The 26580-nt window shown below is 46.4% G+C and overlaps 1 protein-coding gene across 2 annotated transcripts in view; it reads right to left on the bottom strand.

Moving 5' to 3' along the window:
* HEG1 (heart development protein with EGF like domains 1) overlaps window positions 1-13180 on the bottom strand; it is a 178684-nt gene extending 165504 nt beyond the window's left edge. For both annotated transcript variants that reach the window (XM_085647511.1, XM_085647512.1), the window contains exon 1: window positions 10778-13180. In XM_085647511.1, coding sequence (XP_085503637.1) covers window positions 10778-13097 — 2320 coding nt within the window. In that variant the 5' untranslated portion in view covers window positions 13098-13180. The remainder of the gene's footprint in view (window positions 1-10777) is intronic.
* Between the last annotated feature and the right edge of the window lie 13400 nt (window positions 13181-26580).

Raw genomic sequence — 26580 nt, 5'->3', positions numbered from 1 at the left:
CTATGTTAACACAAAACTAAAGTGTCTCACTTACAGATAAGCTTCCTCAAAAATTGCTGCTATGGCCAATGGCGTAGCTTGATGTTGTGCCGCCCGTGGCGGTCACTGCGTTTGCCGCCCAGCAGCTGCATGTAAGAGTGTGGGAGGAGGGGTGTGATGGCGATTCCCGCAATAGCCGTCCCGCACAGCCACAGTTAAGAGGGGGGAGGTCGCCTCCCCCAAAACTCATGCCACACGGGGAGGAGCACCCCACTTGCCCCCATTGCTACTCTGCTCGCTGTGGCAAAACTGCAATGCCGCAATGGTGATTTACCTTAATCCCCAATGGGTGCTCCCTATGCAATTATACATGTGGGCTTCTTTAAGCAAAAGTTGATATTTAACTGCACTTACAATGGTGTCTATTCTCACCCTCTCAACTACACCCTACACTTATGCGCAGCAGCACTTGCCACACTTTGCTTTCATCATATGGTTCTAAACTCACACACCTCCGTCAAGATGTCCACTATAGTTCAAGCTTAAAATTCATTTCACACTAAAACAACCAAAAACTTTGGTGCAAAAGCAAGCATCGCTGCGAGCATGGGAAATGGCCAGCGCCTCCGTTATTAAAACTGGAAAGGTTTGATTGATTTCTGAAAGACCAGATCATTTTTGATTTATCTGAAGTAGACCGGAGGTTCATTCCAAAACTTAGGGTCCTCAAGGCGGAATGACCACCCCCCACTGCAAGGTTTATTTATCCAGGAACCAGAGGAAGAGGATGATCCAAGATGGGATTTCATTGTGGCAGATTTTATGAGTAAGGCGGAGGGTCTTAAACCTGATTCTTTGGTCCAAGGACAGCCAGTGAAGTCTACACCTTCAAACCATCACATGATCATTTTTCATTAGTTTATAGACCAGTCTTACCTCAGAATTCTGGCTATTCTGGGGCCCGCAGTTTGGGCTGCTGGGAGATCTTAATTCAGGGAATAAAAGTAGCCAACCTCACTCTAAAGCATGAGTAAGCGTAGCGCAAGAATCACTTGGAAGGATTGGCAGAATTTTTCTATGTGCAATCAGTAACCCAAAGCAGGGGTTAGCAACAGAGGAAACATAAGGTGCGAAGGGCAGATTTTCATGAAGAATCATACTAATTGATTTGACCTTTGCCACAGTGGAGGGTGGGTCATCCATGTTAGAATGCAGAAAACCGTGGCTCTGGAGAAGTCTCTCTACTGAGAAGTAAGAGGTCAGGTTGTCAGTAGGGTTTAGGAAGTTGCGTTCCATCCTTTGCCGGAGAGTGATCAAGCAATCACTCAGGATGGGTCAAAGATCTGGTGCTTTTTGGTTCAGCTGAACCATGATCTATGTGTCATCTATACGTGAAATGCGTGGCATCCAAATGAGTAGCTAAGGTGTAGCAGAGGAAAAGCAGGAGCCTTGCAGCACACTGCAGTTAACCATGTCACAGGGAAACCAAAAGGTAGCCAAAAAGGTAGCCAACCTCAAGAATTGAGAGAGCCCCATCAGTAATGAGCTAAACCAACTGCAGTTCATAATTTCAGGGCATGATTTCAAAGATTTCCCCGCGCCTCCTGCCATCTCAAACAAGATGAGCAGCTCACAAGACCTTAGCAAAAATCTCTTGGATTTGTTTGGTAACAAAACCACCTTTATATATAGCAACTTTGATCGTCGACCAAACCACACCACTGTTGCATCTCAACCTCTCATCACAGTTGGTAAACGAACCCTGACTTTGTGACCTGCCATCACCACCATCAAAATTGCTGGTACCATGAAGACCGTCCACCTGGGGCCTCCTTCTGACCCTTGCCTTCACCACGCCTTCACCAAAGGACGCCTACTGACCAGTGAAGCACTAACACCCATCCTCAATGCCTCCATCGACTCAGCCACATTCCCGGACACCTGGAAACATGCCACCATCATGCCACTGCTCAAGAAACCCTCCACTGACCTAGACACACTTTCCATCTACAGCCCATGCTCCCTTCTACCATACATGACAACGGTCTTAGAGAAACTAATCAACTGAAACCTCACTGACCACCTCAGCAACCACCATCTGCTAGTTATCCAACAGGTTGTCTTCTTCCAAACCATGTACACTTGTTTATCTCACAGCTTTTCTAAAAGAAAAATCCTAAGCCTGGTAGAAGTGGTATCGGGAGAGAATTCTTTTTATGTCAGATGCATCCAAATTGGAAATTTATTCAGTAGTGTGTGAATGCATCTTGCTCGTATAATGCCTAAACCACACCAGAAAGATGTAAAGTAAGAATTTAAACAGTTCAGAGATCTTTCCTGCCAGTGCAGGTGCAAGGGCTTGGAGCACAGCAGGGGTAAGTGGGGGTCATCATGGGAACCCAACTTAACAGTGGAGAAGAGTGTGCCACTGTTTCCTCTGCTCGCAACCTAAAGGTGGACCAATCTAAATGAGGGTTCTCCTGTAGTGCAGGATACAGATTTTCTACTGATTAATGATCTTTTCACCTTGACTTAAAATCCCATTGAAATACACTCACAGAGCCATCATTAAAACATGTGTAAACATTTGAAAGAGTAAAGTTGTAGATGAGTTATTGTTCATGCACCGTAACAAATATTTTCAGAGCTACTACTACTACTAGTTTATATTTTGCAGTTGCCCCTATACATGGGTATGTTGCCAGTTTGCGTATCTATTCTTTGCTCTGGGCAAACCATATGCTCTGCGTTGTTTTACAGCCAACAACTTTCCTAACGTGAATTGCATTTAAGGTTTTTGGAGGTCACAAGCATATCAAAATCAAGAATATTTGATGAAAGCTGGAACTTCGGGTTACCACACAGTAGCATGGGGTACATTTTCTGTATTCCATGAGTTTGAGAGCCTGATCATGAGATACCTTGTCTCTGACAGAAAGACATTTATCTTTTGTACTAACATCCCATCCTACAAATAATGTTAGAAAAATGAAACTGAAAAGTTTCATTTTTCTTTTTTTTAAAAAGACTGCTTTATTTAAAAGCAGTCCCAGGCATGGTGGTCTGCTGACCTCAGCAGGCCACCATCCCTGGGAGTGCTAGCCATTCCTAATAGGGTCGCAAATTGCGCCTGCCTCACTAATATTCCTGAGGCATGCAATTTGCGACCCCATTAGGAATCGCAAACAGTGTCTGAGACACTGTTATACATCCCAATTTGCGAGTCGCAAATTGTGAGTTGCAAATGTGACGCAATTTGCGAGTCGAAAATTGGTGAAGTCGTACATCTGGCCCACAGACCAGTGGTGAAGGAGTCCCTTACTAATGAGATACACCGAATTTGCTGCTGTATTTGCTCAATTGCATATATGGTGAAGATCGCCTTTGCCCTTATTCAGGAGTGATCTAGACTAGTGGAGAGCCCATCGCTCCTCTCACCACTGGGTGGAAAGTAACCCTTCGCTCATGTATCTAGTGAATTAGATCTACGGTGATGATCGCCTTTGACCTCTAGAACTCACCCCTGATTAGAAAGTAACCCACAGCTCACATATCTAGTGAATAACATTTTTTGAGGAAGATCGCCGTTGCCCGTATCCGTAGGGATCTAAATATCACCATTGGCTGGAAAGTAACCCTTCGCTCCAGTATCTAGTGAATAACATCTGTGGTGAAGATCACCTTTTCTCTTATGAGTAGTGATCTAGACCAGTGGTGAAGGAGTCCCTCACGCCTCTCATCTCTAGTTGGAAAGTAACCATTTGCTCCTGTATCGAGTGGATCACATCTATGGTGATGGAAAACATTGTCCTTATCAGTAGTGAACAACACAAATGGGGAAGGAGTCCCTGCCCTTATTAGTAGTGAACCAGACCAATGAAGAAGGTGCCCCTGACTCTTGTCACCTTAGTTCGCAACGCACAAGCATGCAGAGGGCAGAAGGCGAGTAAGTGACAGAAAGTATGTAAATTCCACCTACAGTGAACAATACAATCCAACAGGGGCCGAATGCACTGCAGGAGAAATTTCATTTGCGAAACAGATTCACCATCTTTCGCTCAAATCTGTTCGGCTGGGTGAGATCCCGGGTTTTTGGGGAATTTTGCAGCTTTTGCTGAAATTTGAAGGGTTTTCGCCTTCGTCTGTTGATGTGAATAGGCCTGGGCAAAAATTTCGTTCTGTTCGCGGAAATTGCGATAATTTGACATTTTTGCGTTCCGCGGAGAGCGCGAAAATGTCAAAAATTCCGGTTTCCGCAGCTTGGCGATAATTTGTTTCTTGCTCGCGCTGTAAAATAATACATTGTCGCGCGCGCGCGATCGCCTTACCTGAATCCCTGCGTTCGCCGACAAGTTTTCTTGATCCGGTCGCGTTCTCCATGAGATGTTGTATTGTTTTTAGCCATTTGCGCTGTCTCGCGACAGTTCGCGCCCGCAGTGACGTCATGCGTCGCGCGATCACGTCTTTCTTCTCGCGATCATGCACCGCGAGAACAACTCAAAACAAGATGGCCGCGCCCGCAAGCAACCACATGGGTAAGTTGGCGACCCGCAACCATGCAGAAAATCTCGCGAACATGCCGGAAAAAAACTTCCGCATCTTCGCGATATTTCTGCTTGTTTGCGATAATTTTAAACATTCTCGCGATAATTTGCGAAGGTTAATTCCGCAAATTCCGCCCACCCCTAGATGTGAACCGCTGAGCCACAGCAAATATTTGAACCAGCAGTAAAATACTGATTACGGCTAAACAATTCGCATTTTTTTTTGCCCATGGGAGGTAAAGCGAGCCATCGCATTTGTTGCTTCTGCAAAAACTGTCCTAGCTCTGTTCATGTGCATTGTGGCCTACGTGTGAAGTGTTTTGGTGTGATGTAGAATGACTGGTGAATCACTTCTCATGATGCTAATTTATTTAAAGTGTAATGTAAGAAAGTAGTGTGAGAGACAGCTGCACAAGCTGACTTGCCGGCCATCCTAGAAAGGGCTATGGTTCTTGGGCGGGGCTGTGCGGTAGAGGAACGGTCCACAGGGATGCACTGAAGCCCAAGCGGCCTGGGCGTACAAGCTGTGGTGACACAGGGTCATCCGCAGGCATGTCATAGCTTTAGTAGGCAGCAATGAAATGAAATGCATTGGGAACTGAGTACTGGTGGAGGAGAAACCAGAAGCCATGCACTGATTCCACCCAAGGATGATGGAGAAGTAAATCCATAGTTCATACACCAATCTATTCACCCATCTGTCTGTATTACAATTTACAGGTTTTTTTTTTCATTTTTTCATTTACAAAACTATCAGTCAATTCAGAATTTGTGGCCCACTAAAGACAAAACTGTGGTTTCACTTCCTATAAAACAGGAACTGACCCTCGGCAGGAGCTGCTTCAGCCCTGGAAGTGCTCGACTCTTTTCCATCGGTTTTCAGACTGACACGAGTGAGTACAGGAGAGTCAGTCAGTGCCTGCCACAAGAAGACCAAAGATACAAGGGGCATATGCAGAGAGACCCTTACTCCATCACTAGTGAGTTAGACTCAAGTCAGAGGATCCAAGCATCCCTATTTTTGGTGATTTGCACGAACGTGAAAGGAGTAAACGTGCCCAGCATTTCTGAGGACACCCGTGAAAGAGGGGTCACTCACTCCATCATTAGTGAAATGGCAGCTCACTAGTCCTACTATTAGTGATGCATCCCTGTTATCACTGCAGAGCTACATTAATGGGAAGGATCTCAGCACAGACTTACACAAATGGCAAGGAACTTAAGATTCTTATCAGCGTTACACCGATGGGAAGCAACTGAACATTTCTTTCACAACAGAGTTGCAACCAAGAGATGGAACTTACCATTCCTATCACAAAAGATTTAAACCAATTGGAAGCAACTTAAGATTTCTATCACAACAGAGCTACACAAACGGAAACAAACTTAACATTCCCATTACAACAGCTTTACACCAAAGTAAAGGAACTGCACATTCCCATCGCCACAGAGTTAAACCAAAGTAAAGGAACTTAACATTCGTATCACAACATAGTTACACCAACAAGAACAAACTTAACGTTCCTATCACAACAGAGTTACACCAATGGGAAGGAACTTAACATTCCCATGGCTAAAGAAAGACACAAAAGGGAAGAAACTTAAGATTCGTATCACAACTGAGTTACAAGAACAAACTTACCATTCCTATCACAACAGAGCTACACCAATAGGAAGGAACTTACCATTCCTATCGCAACAGAGCTACACCAATAGGAAGGAACTTAACATTCCTATCACAACAGAGCTACACCAATAGGAAGGAACTTAACATTTCTATCACAACAGAGTTACAACCAAGAGATGGAAGTTACCATTCCTATCAGAACAGAGCTACACCAATAGGAAGGAACTTAACATTCCCATCACAACTGAGTTACACCAAAGGTAAGGAATTTAACATTCTGATTACTACAGAGTTACATCAACAGGAAGGAACTTACCATTCCAATCGCACAAAATTACACCAAAGGGAAGGAGCTCTAGATTCACATTATTAAAGAGTTACATTAACGGGAAGAAGCTTAACATTCCTTTCACATGCAGAAGAGTTGGTACACAAATCAGGTGGGTGGCAGCAAACAATTGACACATTTTCATGGTGATAAACAAATGTACATGCATCAGATATAATGACAATTTTACATTAATGAACTAATGAGTGTGTACCCAAGATAGATGGTAGGGCAGAGGATGCTTGGAGAAGTTTAGGGAAGCTTTAGGGAGTTTAGGAGAGCTTGTCCAAATTAGTGGGAGGGATTTAGGGAAGCTGGACCTTATTGCGGAATGAAGACAAGAATGTATTCTGTGTTTATGTGTGATATCTGCGCAACTAAGTAAGAAAATTAAATGAAAAAACGTTTTTTTTAAATCCCATCACTGCAGAGTTGCACCAACAGGAAGAAGCTTGACATTCCCAATGCTGCAGTTACACCAATGAGAAGGAACACAGCATTACCTCTGCTGCATTTACACCAAGGTGGAGGAGCTCAACACTCCTGTCACTGGCGAGCTACATCAATGAGAAGGGGCTCAACATTCCCATCGCTGCAGAGCTACATCAGTGAGAAGGGGCTCAACATTCCCATCGCTGCAGAGCTACATCAGTGAGAAGGGGCTCAACATTCCCATCGCTGCAGTTGGACCAGTAGGAAAGGAGCTCAAAATTCCCATCGCTGCAGTTACACCAATGGGAAGGTGCTCAAAAATACCATTGCTGCAGTTACAGTAATGTGAAGGAGCCAACATTCCTATGACTAGAGAGTTGCACGAATGAGAAGGAGCGCAACATTCCAACTGCTACTGAGTTACACCAATGAGAAGAAGCTCAACATTCCTTTTGTTGTAGACATACACCAATGGGAAGGACCTTAACATCCATATCATTGCAGAGGTACACCAACGGGAATGAGCTCAACATTCCTATCACTACAAAGATATGCGATCAGGAAAAAGTTTAACGCGGAAACAAGCTAAACATTCCTTTTGCTACAGAGGTACACCAAACTCAACATTACTGTCAATAAAGAGTAAGACCCAAGAGAAGGAGCTCAACATTCCTTTTAACTCCAGAGGTAAATGAACTGGAGGGAGCATAATATGAGAAGAAGCTCAACATTCCTATTGCTACAAAGGTATATGAATGGGAAGAAGCTTGACATTTCCTTCATTATAGAATAAAACCAGTAGGAATGAGCCTGCAATTGTGTATATGAGGGGTAGGCTTCATCGATCAGAGAACAGTGCCTCACTCCTAGCATTACAAGATATACATTAAAGAGGAGGACTCCCCCATTAAAATCATTGCAGAGATACGCAGCGGGTAAGGAGCACATTCATTTCACTACTAGTGAGTGCTTGCTTGGTTAAGGAGCTCAACTTTAACATAATTGATCCGATGTGCCAATGGGGAAAGAACCCATTTGCTATCAGTAGGCAACTGCACCCCTGAGGGAGAAGGTCAACCATCCTCTCAAGGAGAGTTACACCATTCAGAAAGGAGATACCTTTCCTTTCGCTATAGAGTTACCCAACAGCGAAAAAGCTTAACAGTTCTATCACTGTGGAGTAAGACCAATCAGGAGGTGACACACCATTCCTCCTACTGGATGACATTAATGAGGAAGGAGCCCATGACTATCTTACTGCAGAACCAGGCCAACAGCCGAGGAGCCCTCATTCCTATCAATGCAAAGTTATAGCCTGGGGGATCTTACGATACCAGGGGAAGCATGGGGGAGTCTTACGATACCAGGGGAAGCATGGGGGAGTCTTACGATACTAGGGTAAGCATGGGAAGTCTTACGATACTAGGGGAAGCATGGCGGAGTCTTACTATATTGGGGAAAGCATGGGGGAGTCTTGCGATATTTGGGGAAGCATGGAGGAGTCTTGCGATACTAGGGGAAGTATGGGGGAGTCTTACGATATTAGGGAAAGCATGGGGGAGTCTTACGATACTAGGGACAGCATGGGGGAGTCTTACGATATTAGAGAAAGCATGGCGGATACTTACCATCCTAGGGAAAGCATGGGGGAGTCTTACAATATTAGGGAAAGCATGGGGAAGTCTTACCATACTAGGGAAAGATTGGGGGAGTCTTACAGTGGTGTAACAAAATGTGAGGGGGCCCCTGCAAGTTTTGCTGAAGTGGACCCTCACACTCACATCAGTAGGGGCTGAGGGGGCCCCCTCCAACATGGGTAAGCCTGGGGGCCCCGCACACCGCGGGTGCCTTTTGTTACACCCCTGGAGTCTTACCATACTAGGAAAAGTCTAGCGGAGTCTTACGATACTAGGGAAAGCATGGAGGAGTCTTACGATACTAGGGAAAACATGGGGGAGTGTTACGATGCTAGGGAAAGGGACCATTCTCCTACCACGGGGATACCAATCGAATAGGAAACTTCATTCCTATCACTGTAGAGCCATCTAGAGAAGGAGGAGCCTCTACTTGCCATTAGAAGGGAGTTACTTAGATGGGGAAGAAGTTTAGGATTAATGTCATTGGTGAGATACACCCACAGGGAAGTAGCCCAGTATCCCTAGCACAAGTGCCTCACACACAGCGGGAAGAGTGCTATCTATTAAGCAGACACTCCCCAAAGGAGACGAATGACAACATTTCTATTAGTAATTAAGAACACCAATGGGAAAGAAGCTTTCAATTTTGACAACTGCAGAGCAAGACCTGTAGAATGGGATACCCAAATTTCCTGTCAGTACTTAGTTACACCAATGTGAAAGGTGACATTAGATAATATTATTGGGGAGTTACACTAATGGGTGAAGAGTCCTCCTTCCAATCCGCAGTGAGTTACACCGGTGGAAAAGAGACCAACATTTCTACCATTATTGAGTTACATCAACGTTTAAGGAGCCCACCATGTTTTCCGTTAGTGAGTTACATCAATGTGGAAACAGCTCAACATGCCCACCATTAGTGAGTTACATCAATATGGGAGGAGCTGAACATTCCTACCATTAGTGACTTACATGAATGCTTAAGGAGCCCAACATGTTTTCCATTTGAGGGTTACATCAATATGGAAAGAGCTTAACAACCCTACCATGAGTGAGTTATGTCAGTGCGGAAGGCGCTCAAAATTCCTACCATTAGTGAGTTACATCAGCTCATATAGAGCCCAACATGTTTAACGTTAGTGAGTTACATTAGTGTGGAAGGAGACCTACATTCCTACCACTAGTGAGTTACATCAACATATAAGGAGTCCAACATGTTTACCAATAGTGAGTTACAACAATGTGGATTGAGTTCAACATTCCTACTATTAGTGAGTTACATTTGTATGGAAGCATCTAAACATTCTTACATTATTAGTGAGTTGCATAAACGTATATGGAGCCCCACCAAAATGTGTATCATTAGTGAGTTACAACGGTTTGGTAAGAGCTCACCTTCCCTACCATTAGTGTGTCACATCAGTGTGAAAGAACCCCAACGTTCCTGCCATTTTAGTTACATCACTGTGGAAGGAGCTCAACATTCCTATCATTATAATTTACTTCAACGCATGAGTAGCCCACCTGTCTAACATAGTGAGTTACATTCGTGTAGAAGGGAGCCCACATTACTGCTGTTAATAACACCTAAATGCTTTCATTAGTGAGTTACAGTGAGATGCAAGAAGTTAGACTTTACCATCACTGCTGAGCGACACCAATGAGAGAGGAGCCCCTCGCTCCCATTATTAGTGAATTACACAAATTGGTTGTGGAGTGCACCCTTGCTACTGTTAGTGAATTAAAACAATGGAAAAGAAGTCCAGCCTTCCATCATTAGTTAGTTACGTCAATGTGGAAGGAGAGCAACATTCCTAACACTAGTGAGTTTCACCAATTGAAAAGGAGCCCTTCACTCCTTCACTGGGCGTTCATTCATTTAGAAGGAACCTTAGATTCTCATAATTGCTAAGTCACACCATTGAATATTCTCTCTATAGGGGCGGTTAATGTGTTATTGCAGTGAATAGTGGGATTCACCAATTTAGAGGCAGCTTCTTACACCACTGCAGCACTGTATCTGTGGGGTAGCCAAAAATGAAGGACCGCGTGATTATCTGTACCAGATAATTTACAAAAGAGAACAGTGAAATAAAGAGGAGGCGCTAAACATCCATACAACTCCAAATACTCTTTTAAGAGAGAAGGAGACACAGTTCCCGACACCCACTGACACACTACAATGGGAGTTGAACACAGTCCTATAACTGCAGCCACAGACTGGGCTCACCTGGCTCGGACATGCTAACTGGATCAACTTGCTTCCGCTCCAGACCTCCGCTCCAGTCTCGATCCAAGGCTCCAAGAGGACTAGTCCAAGCATTCGATGAAATGTGGCCCTCTGTCCTATCTGGTTCTGAGTCACTTGGAAAAGGGTCTCTCATCCAAGATGGCCTAGGACCTCTGGATGCCTGAGCGCTTGTCCGTGCTGACCTCCTGTCTACCTCAGCGGCTGTCTGTCCAGACTCTGAACCGCTGGGGGTCTGGGTTGCTGCCCCACCAGGTTCCGGTGGGGAGTGAGGTTTGGCCTCCAATGCTCTGGAAGTGGTCCCGTTATTGGTTCCATCCAGCTGTGGGGGTGTCCTGGTTCTTGCACCCCTTGGCTCCAGCAGGATTACAAGTGTCCTCAAATCTGGTTCTGAGGAGACTTCACCTCTTGTGTCTGGTGGTGCTGATAGGTCTGGGTCTCTTGGCTCTTCTGACAAAGTCTCTGCAGGCCTTGCTGTTCCGTGTCCCAGTACATCTAAACCCAGAGAGCTTCTGGTGGCACCTGATGCCCTTGTCACTATCACCATCCTCTCAGATTGGTTCAGAGCTCTAACTCCTTTCCATTCTGATGGGGATCGTGTTCTTCCCGGTTCAGGCGGGGTCTCAGTGCCTTGGGTCTGAACTGAAGAAGCATCTTGTTCTTGGAAAGTGACATAGCCAGCAATTTTGTTACGAGGTGACCTAGCATGTATTAATCGGCCTCGAGATCCACCACCATCTCTGCCAGGTTCTGGTAGCGTCTGGGGCTCTGCCTTAGTCAGTTCTGAGGGGATATGTGTTTCTGTCTGTCCAGCCTCTGGCCTCCAGGGTTGCGAGGATGTCAGAGCTTCAGATCGCCTTGATTCTGAAGAGACCAGCACCTTCGCCATCTCTGATCCTGGTGGGATGCGAGTTTCCGCACTCATTGGTTCTGATAGGATGTGAGTTTCAGGTACTGCTCTCTCTAGTTCTGATGGGATATGAGCCTGAGTATATGCTCTTTTAACTTCTGAAGGGATGCTGGCCTGTTCTTTTTGTCTTCCTGATTCTATGTGAGTGTATGTTTCTTGTCTACCTGATTCATATGGAATATACGTGTGCGCTTCTGCCATCTCTGGTTCTGACAGGATGTGAATATGTGCATCGCGTCCCCTTGGTTGAGAAGGGATGTGAGTTTGTGCTTCAACCATCCCTGGTCCAGCTAGCATGTGTGGCTGTGCTTCTAGCTTCACTGATTGAGATGAGATGTTAGTTTGTGCTTCGGTCGTCTCTGCTTCTAATGGGATGTGAGTTTGTGCTTCTCGCCTTCCTGGTTGAGATGGGGTGTGAGTTTGTGCATCCTGTCTGTCTGGCTCAGATAGAATGTTACTTTGTACCTCTCGCCTCTTTGCTTCTGTTGAGACGTGAGGGTGTGCTTTCCTCGTCCCTGTTGTAATGTTGGCCTGCCTGCTCTCCTGCATGGATGGGTCCATTATTTGCGAGAGGTGGTGACCTGACCCCGGCGCTGGATTCCAAGCAGTCACAAATGTTGTCCTCATTATTTCGGACGGGGTGTACTGAGTTACCACCCCTCCGGGGTGAGCGTAGTCTCTTCGCTTCACTGCTTCAGAGGTCGGTCCCTCTGTTTTCCCTTCCTCTCTCCGGGGCACCGGCTCTGCCACCCCCGGACTGTGAAGCATCCTCTCTCCGGCTCTCCAGGATGCTCCTGCCGTCTCGCTGTCTGCCCGGGCATTTCCCAGGCTCGGATGTGAGAGGGTCTGTGAGGTTCCAACGAGGCTGCGAGTTGACGACCCACCCGGCCCCGATGCACCCGTGTTTGTGGGAGAATAGGAGGGGGGCGGGATGGGATAGAGGGGCGCTTCCCGCCGTTTGTTCAGCCTTTGGCTCGCTGGTTCGGGTCTGTCCAAGGAGGGTGCGGTGGAAGTAGAACCAGAGGGGGGTAGAAGAAACAGTAGCATCAGTAGGGCAGGGGGCTGCCCCGCAGTACAGGGGACCATGGTGCTGAGCAGCGAGCTCAGACCTGGGGCATGGCACAAAAACACAATACACGGAGGGGCCAAGGGGAGGTAAAACACGAGCAGAGAGAGAGCCCAGCCAAGGGCACGGGGGCATCCGCGTGAGCAGCCGGGCTTTGCAAGTTCTCCCGCGGCTAGGGGCTGACAGTTGCGGGGGCTGCTCGCATCTGCTGCCTCCGAGCAGTGGCTGGAGCGGAGGGAAGCTGCCAGTGACTGGCTGGCTGCTTCACGCTGATCCCACGGAGCCCAGAGCAGGATGAGGGCGGGTTCCTGCTGGAGGTTTGACATCAGCAGCGGGGCTGCGTCCAGACCCAGCCCGGGAGCCCCTGAAGCCCTCCTCGGGAGCAGCCCAGCGTGTGCTGCGGCGGCGGAGTGCGAGCAGAGTGTCTGCGAGGGAGGACACTGCTGCCTGCAGGCGTGATCTGCCCCCCCCCCCCTCCTTGCTCCCACCCTTACCCACAGGAACACAACACACCCGCCCCTTCAAGCCTTCACCGCTACCCAAACTAAAGGTACTGCACAAAACACGCTCCCATATCCTGACGCACCACCACACACTCAGTATGTCACTGCAGGCGGACCCCTTACCTCATGCACAAAGTCGGACAGCACAATTGTTGTATTTCTGGAAAAATACAGAGTTAGATAAGCAGCAAATACATGGGGAGTGCTGAGCCAGAGCACAACAGATGGTCAGGCTTGCCTCTAAGGACCATAACGCAAACCGAGTTCTCTGCATGGTGAGTAAATAGTCATGTAAAAATGTGTTAAAGACTTTTCAAAATTCAAAAAGCATACTTCTTTAATGTGGAAGCGTCTCCCTTCTGAACACTAGAACGAATTTCTGCATCAAATGGTGTTTATCAGAAACCCTAGGGGCAGATTTGCTAATATTTTGTGCCGGTTTTGTGTAAAAAAAAATGAAGCAAACCGGCACCAAATGTTTAAAAAAATGCACTTTCCAGCACCATAAAGCTATTTTGCGCTGCAAAGTTGCCTGAATGTAACACAAAGTTTATATGGTGCATGGAGGTTTTGTGGTTCAAAGTGTTTTTTGACACAAAGCCCAATCTACTAACTATAGTACTGAAGACTTTTCTCCACCTTTTTGAAGCAGGTGTAAAAAGGAGAAATATTTTAATGTGTCCAAATTGTTCCCACTTTGCATATGTGCCACGCTGTACAACATTCGTCAAAGACAAGGCAAGTTTTAAAGTTTGTCTCGGCATAGTAATTTGTATCCGTCCAGAACAAAGGCTAGGTTAGGCATGAATAAAAATACTTTTGCACTATAGAGTAAATGTGTGTGTGTGATGCTTGGCGGCATCCTGATTGTGCGCCAGCAATAGAGAGAGAGAGACGGACAGTAGCATAGCTTAGTAGATATGGTGCGATCCTGCTCTCTCCGTCTCATGCAACACAGCGCAACAACTTTGGCTGCATTGTGTGAGTTTTTAGTGAATCTACCCCATAGTTTCTAAATAAAAAACTAGAAACATTCATTCCTCTGATGACAAAACTGTAAGTGAATCAATTTACAAGTAAGTTGTCATGTGAACCCTGCTTAGGTTTTTATAACACATGGAGCAACATTAAAGTGTACTGAAACATATACATGTAAGGTTTTTGTACAATGCACATCATAAACTGAGTTTTTTTCTAAAGTACTCTCAAATGTGATGATAAAGGAAAAGGGTGCGTAGTGAAATAATGTAATTAGTTAGGTTCACCCAATTTTGTTAAGCCGTTAAATTGTATTTCATCTCAGGTATCCTAGTTTCACGTTGCACAATTTAGTTACTAGATGAAGGAAATGCGGCTTGGTGATTGACAGAAGGGGGATGGGAGTCAGAAGCCACATGAAGACTTGGCTGTCATTGGTGATCAGTGTGAATGTTTCATTTTCTTTTCTTCCAAAGAATGACATGGGAGGAGATTGCGAGGAAAGCTGACTGGAGCCAGCAAAGGTAACAAACCATGAGACCTGATGTCTGCAATGCACCTGCCCTGTGCCCTGGAAAGCTGACCTGAAGGCTGGAGAGCTGACAAAGGCAAAGAACCCTTAACATGGGACAGAAGATCTGAATGGGGGGAGCTGTTGAGGGTCCTCAAGGTCACAAACAACAGCCCACCTAGAAGAGTTTAGAGTAAAAAGGGTCAGTCAGCCACAATACATGAAGTGGTAGTACCATAGGACATCCTGATCCACTGGCAACAAAGCAAAAGGCCTCCTCACCAGTGGCCCTTACTGTTTGCAAGGCACATCCAAATTACTTCCTCCCCACCAGTTTCAGGCTCTCTTCGTGCCTTCCCACTGCTCGCCAAAAATCCAGCCAGAACTGCGAACAACTACTTGAATGCAGGTATCTTTCCAAAGGAACTCTAAATAAATTACATAAACTCTCCTTAAGAAACAGACCCTGCACCAATTAATCCTTCCAAATTTTGGGCAATAACAGACTGTTTTAGGCAAAAAGATAAACAGATTGAAAGATCTGCTTCAAGACAAATATTTATATTGGAGAACCAGTACACTTATACTTGAACTCACACTTGCCTATGATATTGTTCATACTCCGAGCTTCTACAAAGACTTGAAAATATAAGAGTGCAGGGAGCAAACCAAAGCAGACTCAATATTTTCTATCATACTGATCATCAGCTCACTTATCCATTCAGGCCATCTCCTGTCAATTCACAATGAATGGACCTAACAGTTCTACCTCCTCTTTGACATCTATCCTGGCTGTCTACCGGACCTAATTTCCTCTTTAAATTGAAGCTCATACTAGTATGCAGGTATTACACAAATAATAATTGATATACCATGGACACCAGGGCTTGCGCTTCCCAGGCTATCGCTTGATCATTTTGGCGTACGCAGACAATACACTGCTCAAGGTATGTCATCCGGAACGTAATTTCGCCCCAGTCCTATGCAAGGTGGTACGGTTCAGAGGATATTATGGCCTCCGAGTGAACTAGTATAATCCCATAATATTTCCGCTCACCCCTACATTGATGCAAATACCATTTGAATACCTACTACAGTGGGCGACGGATTCAGTAGCTATATAGGGATACAGGTGCACACAGACCTGGCAGTAGTAATGCTTGACAAATACGGCAGGGCAGTGCAGAAACTCTCAGAAGCGGTTGACCACTTGATTAGACTGCCAGTGTCGCTCATTGGGCGTATACCCATAATAAAGATGTTAGTGTTACCCAGATTCCTATTTCTGTTTCAAAATATCCTGAAGTTGCTGCCTTGAGCAGTGTTTAAAAATCTTCGGAACCTCATGATCAGATCGGCCTGGGCGGGAAAACAGCTGAGGATACTCTGGGAAACTCTTCCCCTACCGTATGATATGAGAGGACTTATTACCCAAGTTTAACAGCCTTATTATAGAGCGGTGAACAGCATGTTCGCTTATTATTGGATCCATGGCCTGCGTGACTTACCATACTTGCAGCTTGATCGGGATGCTGCGGACCCGCACACATTACCACAAACATTATTTAGAAACCTAACACGGCGATATGGTGTTTTTCATTAGCCGAACACCACAGTACACTTCTGGCGCAGACTCCTGGAGCGACAGCCTGGATCCTTACTGTATTCACCCTACATATCCCTGGTTTGGAGCTCATGCTTTCTAATGGGTTAAGAGCGGAGAGCAGCAGTTCCATTTGGGCAGCTTGGTATTAGTACTATGGGGGACTTCTTTCAGGATGGTTCAATGTGCACAAAGGAGGTGGTTCGGGAGCGAGGTAATAAACCCACTTTTCTTACCAACTTTCATTACTACAGAGTGAGACTGTCATGCGAGGGGAGGAAAACGGTAACCAGCGAAAACGGACTACATCTCCCAGGATGCTTAGCGGTTGAGAGGTTATGTAAACAGGAGAGCTGTTACATAACTCAAGGAAAACACGCCCTTATGTAAACAGGAGAGCTGTTACATAACTCAAGGAAAACACGCCCTTATGTAAACAGGAGAGCTGTTACATAACTCAAGGAAAACACGCCCTATAAAGGGAGGAACAGGGAGGTACAACGCTGTCGGATATTGTGTTTACACCGACGTACCTGCTTAGTGAAGAGCAGTGTTCCGGAGTGGTGCTCCAGTAAGGCAAGAACGGAGGTAGGTCGAGTCGTTACTCCCTGGGCCGTGTCTTGCCCCATCGTCACCTGTGAAGGACCCGGAAGCTCTACCGGATAACCATTGAGCTTCGCTTTTTGACTCGGCTGAGTCAAAGCGCAGTGGCGCTTTTGCTGGTTGGAGTCGTAACTCCCAGCCCGACCAGAGATACAGGGACTGCCAGCTGTAACGCACACCAGGAGGTGTTTGCCGCGTTACAGACTTGGAAGTCCACGGGATCGATCGAGCGGCTGCTCTCGCTTCAGTCTTCTTTGCTTGTGATTGGGGTATCGGTGACGCATCACCAGGAGGTGACTCCGCGTCCCGGTGCAGCCTGAGGAAGAGGTTGAGCGGCTGCTCCCTTCAGGTAGAGACCCCGGCTGGGTGTTTCCCTGACTCCTCGATTCTCCCCAACACTCTTCGTGCCCCTCACAGCCTACCGATTGGCATTGTCGGCCATTTCATTTCTGCCCTCTGTTGGCATACGCCGGGATCGGCGTATATGCAGAGGACGGTTAGGACCATCCGTGCTGTGGGCTGGTAACGTACTTAGCCTGGAGGATTCCAGTGACTATAACCTTTGTTTATTCCTTGTATTATTTTTGCCTTCATTAAAATAACTAAACCTTCACAAGTGGTTGCGTTCTCATTATCGTGTCTGTTAAACGATCCTGAGACGTTCAGGGCGTTACAGAGACACACACTGCAGCAATTATTGGGTGACGATATACTGTAAGCCCCAGAAATGCCAGCCTTGTACTCTCTTCTACAGACCGCTACCCCTAGCCGCTTGGTGGTGAGACTTTATGCGCTTGCACGGGAGGCATGCAGGCATGGAATGACCAAAGCTAGGCTTGAATGTCAGAGAGAGTTGGGGATAGTCATCAGGGATTAGCAATGGCAATATTGTTGCTCATTAGTTCCTTAAACAGCAGGCTCAGGCTACTGCACTTCAATAGGATGTACTACACACCTTAACGACTTTATAGATATGGGCTGCGTGACAGTGCGGATTGCCAGCGATGTGGAGAGGAGGAGGCAGGGTTCGCGCATCTCGCTTGGTTCTTCCCTGGGGTATATGAGTTCTGGCGAGCAGTGTTCCACAAACTGGAGGCCATCACTGACAAAGCACCGGAGTTCGCTCCTATGCTGGTGATGTTGGGCTATGACAAGGAAGTTAGGCGATTGGTGGCCATTGGTCACTGCTTGCGAGACGTCATGTGGCTAAGCGATGGGCCATGGCCCTCTTCTGACCATGAAAGATTGGCACGCTGACATGGCATACTGGAATACACAGTCCAACACATATAGCGACCTGCTCCCACTCCAGAGTCGCCCTAGAAATAATTGGGGACCCTATCAGACTTACCTAGCCTATATGGAGATAGGAGAGTCGGAAAGGGAGGCTGCTACCAATTCAGGGATGGGCACGATGTGGCTCTTTCTTGCACTGTCCGGCTTCGTGTGAAACTGTCCAACTGTGTGCGAGCACTATAAGATCATAATCCGTTTATTGTCAATTGTATGTTTACAGAAAAACATAAAATAATATATTTTAAAAAAAATAGATGATATCAATTCACAGCAAAATAAACATGTCACAACTCCAAATATTCCCAAGTGGCAAATGGATCAAATAGCACCCATCAACAATATGGCCTCAGCACCTAAGCCCACCACCAAACAACTCAGCCCAAGTGAGGAATCTAAGGCTGATCGCGGACTCCCATCTCTCAATCATAATCAGATCAGGTTTGTACACTATGGTTAAACTGCACATTTGTAATTTCTTCCCTCGTATTGGCTATAAAGATACTTCTCTCCCAATTTGTTGGTTGAAATGCTTGACCCTCTCAGCTTGCTGTAAGTGTTACCCCACATAGTTCAGGTCAAATTGCTGCCCCTGCAGAGCCTCCATATTGGAGACAAATCTGCAACCATCTGTCACCTGCTTTAAGTAGATGATAAATGGAAGCAAGGGCACCTCTGTGGGGCGGGGCTAGAGGCAGGGGTGGGGAGGATGTCATGGGGCAGGATTAGGTTGAACTGACAGGGAGAGTGGTTTGTGCTCCCTCCATCCCTTGGAAGGGAGTGTAGCTAGGCGAGGCTGATTTGTAGCCTGATCTTCTGTGATTTTATTGGCAGTATTGTCCATCCAGTAAAATCAGACCCAGAGTAGCTGCATCCAGGAAATGAAACTACAAGAGCACTGGCTAAGGTCAGTAATATCCACATCTTTATATGAATGTTTCCAGGCAATTTTTAGCAGCTGTGAAAAATTGGAAATAATTGTTGGTGGTTTTGGGATAGTAACCATCTATCAGAGTAGGAATAATGACCAGTTACCCGATGACCAGATGTGTAATCTCATTTTGTTGGATTCTAAATAAAACTTTCAGGCCTTTATTTAAAATGGCTGGAAAAGCAATGTATGTGCAATAAGCAGATACTATACTTTGATTGCATACACTGATTCAAAACAATCTGATATACTGTATCACGGAACAAGAAAACATGCTTTTGCTGGTAGCAACAAATAAACACAGTAAATCTTGTTGAAGTAGTGCCAGAACCACTTTCTGAAGACCACAGAGCGGGCAGGGGTTACTTGACCCCACCACGGTGGTTGGGGCCCTTTACTCTTGTTGTTCTGGGGCCCAGCCTACTATGAGCGCTGCACACCTGGGCTAAGTACTACCCTTAAGCACTTGACTCTCAGTGGTAGTGCAGGTCAGCAATCCGAGGCTTTTGAAGGGCGGGGGGGGGCGGTTAAAGTGGCAGTGTAGGTGTAAACACACAACTCGCTCTTCTATCTGCTGCCATACCTGCTGCCATATCGGGGTTGTGAGCCAGGCCAGGGACTCTGTTTCCCAGGCTCTCCCGCACCCCACCGCTGCTCTGCGTGCCCGGAGGCGCATACATTATCAGGATAGCTCCTGCTGCGCAGGACGCTCATCTGCACCATACTTAGAATCCCAGAACACACACCAACTCATTAGCACACTTAGGGCAGAAATAGGGAATAAGCGATGTATGATTGAGGGTCTCATCACTTTCGTCGAGTCGTTAGTGCGGAAAATTTCAAACTCCAAATTGCATGTTACAACTGTGTCAGAAACGTTTACACCACCTCTGGGCAATCAATGCAAACCATACCAGGCGAACAATGGGCACACCCAGTCCAATCAAAATTATTGCCCCTTATACCCAAGTGTCGTAAGAACCTGTTGCTAAACATCACAGTTACTATCCCAACCCAGTGGCTACGCATGGTCCTTTTAGCCACCCGGGGACTAGAAACATCTTTCCACCCCAGGGCCTACCACCGCCATGCAACGCCAGGCCCCAACCAACTACCAAACATTCGCTAGCCACCCAGAAAATTTATATGATAAATGTCCCGAAGCTCGACAAAAGGAAAGGGCCTGAGGGGGAAGATTCTTTAACTAGCAAAACAATACACTGGTTTCGCTATGTCAGGGGTTGCCGTTCCGTGATCCGTGATGATATTATCCGGGCACGGAGGTGTTTCTCTCCGGTCCAGCCATTCGACTGCATTGAACTAACCCTGAAAGGGCCAGACTTAACTGAAAACCTCCTTGCCCTGGAATTACGAACCTGCACCCCCCGACACGTCCTCAATACAGTTCATGCATTTCAGACCCTTCGTACATAGCAAGTTGCTTCCACCCCAACCACCGGCCAACACAGTTAGCGGCTCTAGATTAGAAGCCAATGATTGACTCCTGAATGATTATCAGTATCCCGGGCCATGTGCTCTTCTACTTTCCTGTGTAGATAGCTGGTCAGCAACTGTGGACTGCCAGAAGGTGCCCTATCTAAGCAGAATCAGGCATGTGTAACACCCCTACTAATAGCAGCGGGATGGTCGGTGTAGACCAACGCACAAGTCATTGTTCCCAGGCTCAATCCCAAGCTCCGACTGGCCATTCTCAACACAACCCAAATGTTGTAATCCTAGCCCAGACCCCCGCCGAGAACTTAGGGTGATCTCATGAAACGTGGCTGGGTTAAATAGTAAAATGGTACTTCCTCATTGGAATAACCTAATTGAGAGTAATGACATCTGTATCTTTCAGGAGACTTGGAGTTTGGTTCCCCTGTTTAAGTCAGGTTTCATATGTTTTTGCTCACCTGCAATGACAATAGGGAGAGGGCGACCGTCAGAGGGCTGTTTATATGGGTGAGCATTGCTCTGGGTTGCCGGATCACACCTCACCCAAGCCTAGATATTTTGGTGCTAGTTATTAGGGGACCCAGGGGGGGAGCTCACATTGACTTGTTTAATGTCTATGTGAGAGGGACCAAAGGCGGGAGAACTTCACCCACTATCACTTTGCTGGGAGAAAGCTTAGCTAGATGTTCACCTCATTCCAGAGTGATAGTTGCGGGTGATTTTAACAGCACCTTTGAACCACTCGACAAAGAAGACCTGCTAGGCACCGAGGCTGATGACGATAAATGGGCTGTCCCCCCTTACTCTTATCACCAGTTAAAAAATGGACACAGACGGCACTTGATCTTAATGCCCTAAATGCCGAGTTCGGGCTAGGGCAGTAAATGGCAGAACTCTTTCGGAAAGACAGGGTGCCAACTCATATAACAGAGCCAGCTGTTCCTCACGTATCGATTATATTCTCCTCGATGTCAGTCTCTGTAGAGACTTAGTCGATATGAGTGTAACCAACACCACAGTGAGTGACCACAATCCTCTCTGTTTAAGCATGAACCCTTTGTGGGAAGCTTCATATTATCCCAAGAGCTATCCATCTCCGATACTCATCAGGGAAATTCTACCCTTGAATAACAACAGATCCCTAAAATTGTGGAAGGTGGCATTGCAAGGAAATAAGATCTCAGCCATACAGCACGACCTGGCAGTAGGTACATTGGAACACCAGTCCGTGGTTGCCAACAAAAGTGAATTGGCTGATGCAATCGCGGTTCACTCCCGTACCTTTGATCAAATTAATGCTCATTTTATAGTCTCTAGGTCGAATTGTAAGTCCAATAAGCTGCCAAGAGGAGTTCACTCATGGTATACCAAGGATTGCCAACGTGAGCGATCCCTCCTGGCTGCGGCAATCAAAGACAAGAACTGTCCCCTGATCCGAATTGCCAGGAAGCGCTATAAGGCCACCTTACATTCGACAAAGTTAGCATGGGATGAATCTCGTTTGCAGCAACTTAGGGACGCAAGCGTAGCAAATTATGCCAACCCATTTTGGTCTCTAGTCACTTGGGGCAGAAAATCAGGATCGCCCCCACCACCTAATTACATTCCTGCCAAAGTATGGTATGATCATCTTCGGAAGCTCTCTTGCCCCTGGAGGAGTCGACTGAGCTCGTTGGACACTATGTGGACGATGAGCTCTTTTCCCTAGGTGAAATTGAGGCCGCAATAGGTAGAATAGTGCCGTCTAAGGCAGCAGGACCAGAGGGTATACTGTGTGACCTGTTTTTATCTGATATTCCTAATTGGGCCCGCTATATTATTCTCCTTGCAAATGCAATAGCTGAAGGTGCCCCAGTCTCCGGGTCATGGAAAGGAGCAGAAGTGGTCCCAGTTTATAAAAAGGGAGCCAAAGATGACTCTTCAAATTACAGGCCCATACGCCTGATCGATGCCCTCCAGAAGGTCTTCAGTAGAGTTTTGCTGCAGAGGATCTAGCTGTGGGCAGACAATAATGCTTTTCTAGCGCAGTTCCAGGCCGGCTGTAGGGCCAGGACGGGGATTATCGATCAGGCATTCCGGCTCCAACTCATCTACTGGAAAGAGGTGGTGATTGGCAAAGGCAGTTTATACCTAGCATTTATTGACTTAAAAACTGCCTTTGACCTAGTTCCTTGGAGTAAACTATGGTTGGTGCTCAAAGATATGGGGACCCCCATGCTTATTCTTGACCTTATAGTTAGGCTGCATGAAGATACTTATGCGCAGATTAGGTGGGGGACGCAGGGACAGCTGACTGACCATATGCCTTTCAGCAGAGGAGTCCAACAGGGTTGTGTTCTGGCCCCCACCCTTTTTTTCCTCTATATGAATGGAGTGGTTAGCTTCCTGCAAGAATATCCAGCAGATGCACCAACCCATGGGAGGGATAAGGTTCCGACCCTCTTGTTCGCAGATGACACCCTGTTGGTGTCAAAGACCCAGTGGGGTGGCAGCATGTTCTAAACAGGTTTCAACTTTTCTGCAAAACAAGAGGGCTGGTAATTAACACCTCAAAAACTAAATTTATGGCCTTCAATCCCCACAAGTCATATAGAGGGAGCCCTTTGCTTGGTGGAATACCCTTAGAAAGAGTGAGCACCTTTGATTATCTTGGTATCCGCCTTGCAGACAACATGTCTTGGAAACACCATCTCACAAAAATGTTGATGAGCCATAAAAGGGTAGTGGGATCCCTTGGGAAGGAACACCGCTCATCGCACAGTAGACCGATAGCACCAGCCCTTCAGGTCTATGAAGCAAAGGCAGTTAGTACAGCATTGTATGGAGCCGAGCTGTGGGGATTTGAGAGGACCCACGACCTCTGTAGATCAGAGCATAAATTCCTTAGGGAACTAGTGATGCAGCCCAAATATGTTCCCCTCAACCCCCTTATTCTCCATATGGGCAAACAATCTTTTGGCGATGTAGCAAGGCTTTGGCCGCTGCTTTTTTGGGCTCGCATTAGGCAAACCCCAGAGCTTCTGCCTTTAGCGGAAGCCCTATCTGAGGTCATCGGGCTAAACACGAGTAGCAAAGTGGGTTAGCTTTCTAACACTAGGAAAATGATGTCAGCCATAGGGCTCCGAGCTCACTGAGACAATCAGGACCCACCGAGGAAAGAAGAACTTAAGCGACTTTACTGGGAATGGGTGGACCAACAAGAATCTAGCAAATCAAACTTGGGGAGACTAACTGCAGACTTTGACCTTCATAAGCAGGAACGATATTTAGAGCCTTTTTTTTTTAGATATAATTCATGTCCCACGGGACAGGCTCTTATATATCCATTTCTGGTCTGGAACACTTCCTGTCTGTGAAACTACAGCTAACTGGCATACATGCAATCCAACCCCGAAGGACTGTCCATGCTGCAAGGCTCCGGTAGAAAGTGTTGCCCACATTTTGTTCGCATGTCAGGCATATTCCACACCAAGGGTGAAGTGGTTAAAACCGATTTGCCGACAACTGGGCACATGGTAGCATCGCGTTGCCCTGCATAATCTTAGATCAGACCCAAGACCGCTCTTTGCCTTCAGCGTGGCCAAGTTCTTAAGCCATGCATGGCTAATAAGAAGGAAGTCCTAGACAGCAAAGCGGCAGATCCCAGCAGCATGAGACCCACATGTAGCTGATGTAGGTCTCTTAAGATGGTAACTCATGGCTTATTTATACACCTGCACTTTACTGTTTTTTAGTCTCCTGATGATGTTTCCTTGAGGGGGGTTTGCTTATTCATACACCTTGAACGTGCACTTGACTGTTTATAGACTCCTGATAATTTCCTTGAGGGGGGTTTGCAAATTGGGCCTAACTGAAACTGTATGATCATAGGAAGCATCCCAATGCCCTTACCTACTTTTTTAGAATCTAATCTGTTTTTTTTTTTTAATTCCACTATGTTGTATTATCGATAGCTCTGCTATTGCCTTGTTGATTACCACAATGTACCCTGATTTTAGCAGGGTATTAGAATGGACTGGTTTTACATACTTGTTGTAACATGCTTTTGTATGAACTGCCTAATTTGATATATTTTTTTATTATCTAAAATTGTGTTTTTATAGCTTTTATGATGGGAGCTGTCGAAATAAAGCTTATACAACAACTGAACCCACCCTCCAGCAACCCCAATAATCAGATCTAGCCAAATACTGAGTATTATGGAAAAACAAGACTTTATTACTTTATTATACACAACAGTTCAAATCTATCACAGTACAATATTGAACTTAATTCCTTGAGTCCCTCACATTCTAAAGTGTCTAGCTTATATATGAGGCAACCCTCCCACAGGTGCAATCCCCTCTGCTTTAACCTTGTCTTCACAGAGTTTGTAGCAAGTGGCTGCAAGTTTTTCACACAATTCTCACACGCAGCACTGTTAGACCCAGCAATTTCCATCTGGCTGTGATGTCTCAGGCCAGTCTGAATCCACCACCCTAGATAGGATGAGTATGATTCATGTTTGACTTGGCTTTTCCAGCGGGTTTATCCCCAGACTTTTGCTTTTTGGCCTCCTGTTGTTAACCCAGTTTTTGTTGGTTTTAGGACTCTGGGCACTTTACCAGTGCTTAAGTGGTTATTCTCTCTGTGAAAATTGTTATTATGGATTGGTGTTTCCATAATTGGCTTGTTTTACTTACTACTATGTCCCTGGTACAATGCACTGTGTGTGCCCCGGGCCTATAAGTCAAATTATGCTAGTGGGCCTGAAGCACTGATTGTGCCACCCACACAAGCAGCCTTTCAAAAGGGGTATCAGGCCTGCAACTGCAGTGTCTGCGTACAGTCTCTACTGCCATGTCAACCTGGGAAGTGCACCCACTTGCCAGACCATAACCTTCCCTTTTCTTACATGCAAGGCACCCCTATGGTAGGCCCAAACTACCCATGTGGGCAGGGTGCAGTGTATGTGAAAGGTAGGAATGTACTGATGTGTGTGAAATGTACTGTTAGTGAAATGAAGTGAATTTCACTTTTCACTATTGAAAGGCTATCTGTCCCATAGGATAGAATAGGAGTTTATAACATCTTATAAGTATAACTTGGCATTGGGACCAGATAGAAAGATGGAGTTTAGTATTTAGAGTAGGGGGAGGAGATTTCCATGCACCTGAATGGGCCTGGTCTGCCCCCACCTTCTGCCAGGAAGCTGGACCAGAGAGGACAGAACTGGTTTGGACTTAGCACAAAGCCTTTCTGCTGCAAGAGAACAAAGAGAAGATGAGGTATAAATATTGGGGCTCAGACCCCAGAACTTTTAAAACCTTCTTAACTCAAGAGGAACCTCTACTAAGGAAAAGAGCTGGGAAAACTGAAGGAGAAGTACTGCCCATTTGCTGTGTGCTGTCTGGAGTTGTCCTGCAGTGGCTGTTTCTGCCAAGGAGAGGATCAAGACTTTGCTGTGTGCTGTGTGTCCTGCTTGAAAATCTCCAAGGGCTTGGTGTAGCGCATGCCTCCTGTCCTGAAGTCTCAGGGACACAAATACTTAATTTCCTCTGTCCTCCTGCATCTGGAACTACTGTTTCAGCTGTCACAGGGGGAAATTGCAACACTGATGCTGTCGAGCGACGCTGCAACCTGCAACGAAGCCGTGGGCACTGCTTGTGAAGTGCACGATGCACCGCCCCAACTTGCACCGCAGTCCGATTCCTGCTGATGCCACACCGTATCGACTCCGAAACTGTGACCGAGGCCGCTGCCTGCACCAGAGCAGAGGGCACCGCTCGTGACGCTCACGACGCACCGCCCCAACTCGCACCACAGCCCTGACCTCCCCGACACTGGTGCTTTATCATTGTACAGCCGATACTGAGGTGGGTGACTTTCTGAATCCATTGAGACTGCACCATCGTAAGGAACCGCTGCCTCGCTGCCAACGCGACGTCACCTC

The sequence above is a fragment of the Triturus cristatus genome, chromosome 3_2 (assembly GCF_964204655.1).
Source record: "Triturus cristatus chromosome 3_2, aTriCri1.1, whole genome shotgun sequence".
In the NCBI taxonomy this organism is placed as follows: domain Eukaryota; kingdom Metazoa; phylum Chordata; class Amphibia; order Caudata; family Salamandridae; genus Triturus; species Triturus cristatus.
The sequence above is the reverse complement of the archived record's forward strand: the minus strand, read 5'-3'. Positions and strand labels throughout refer to the sequence as shown.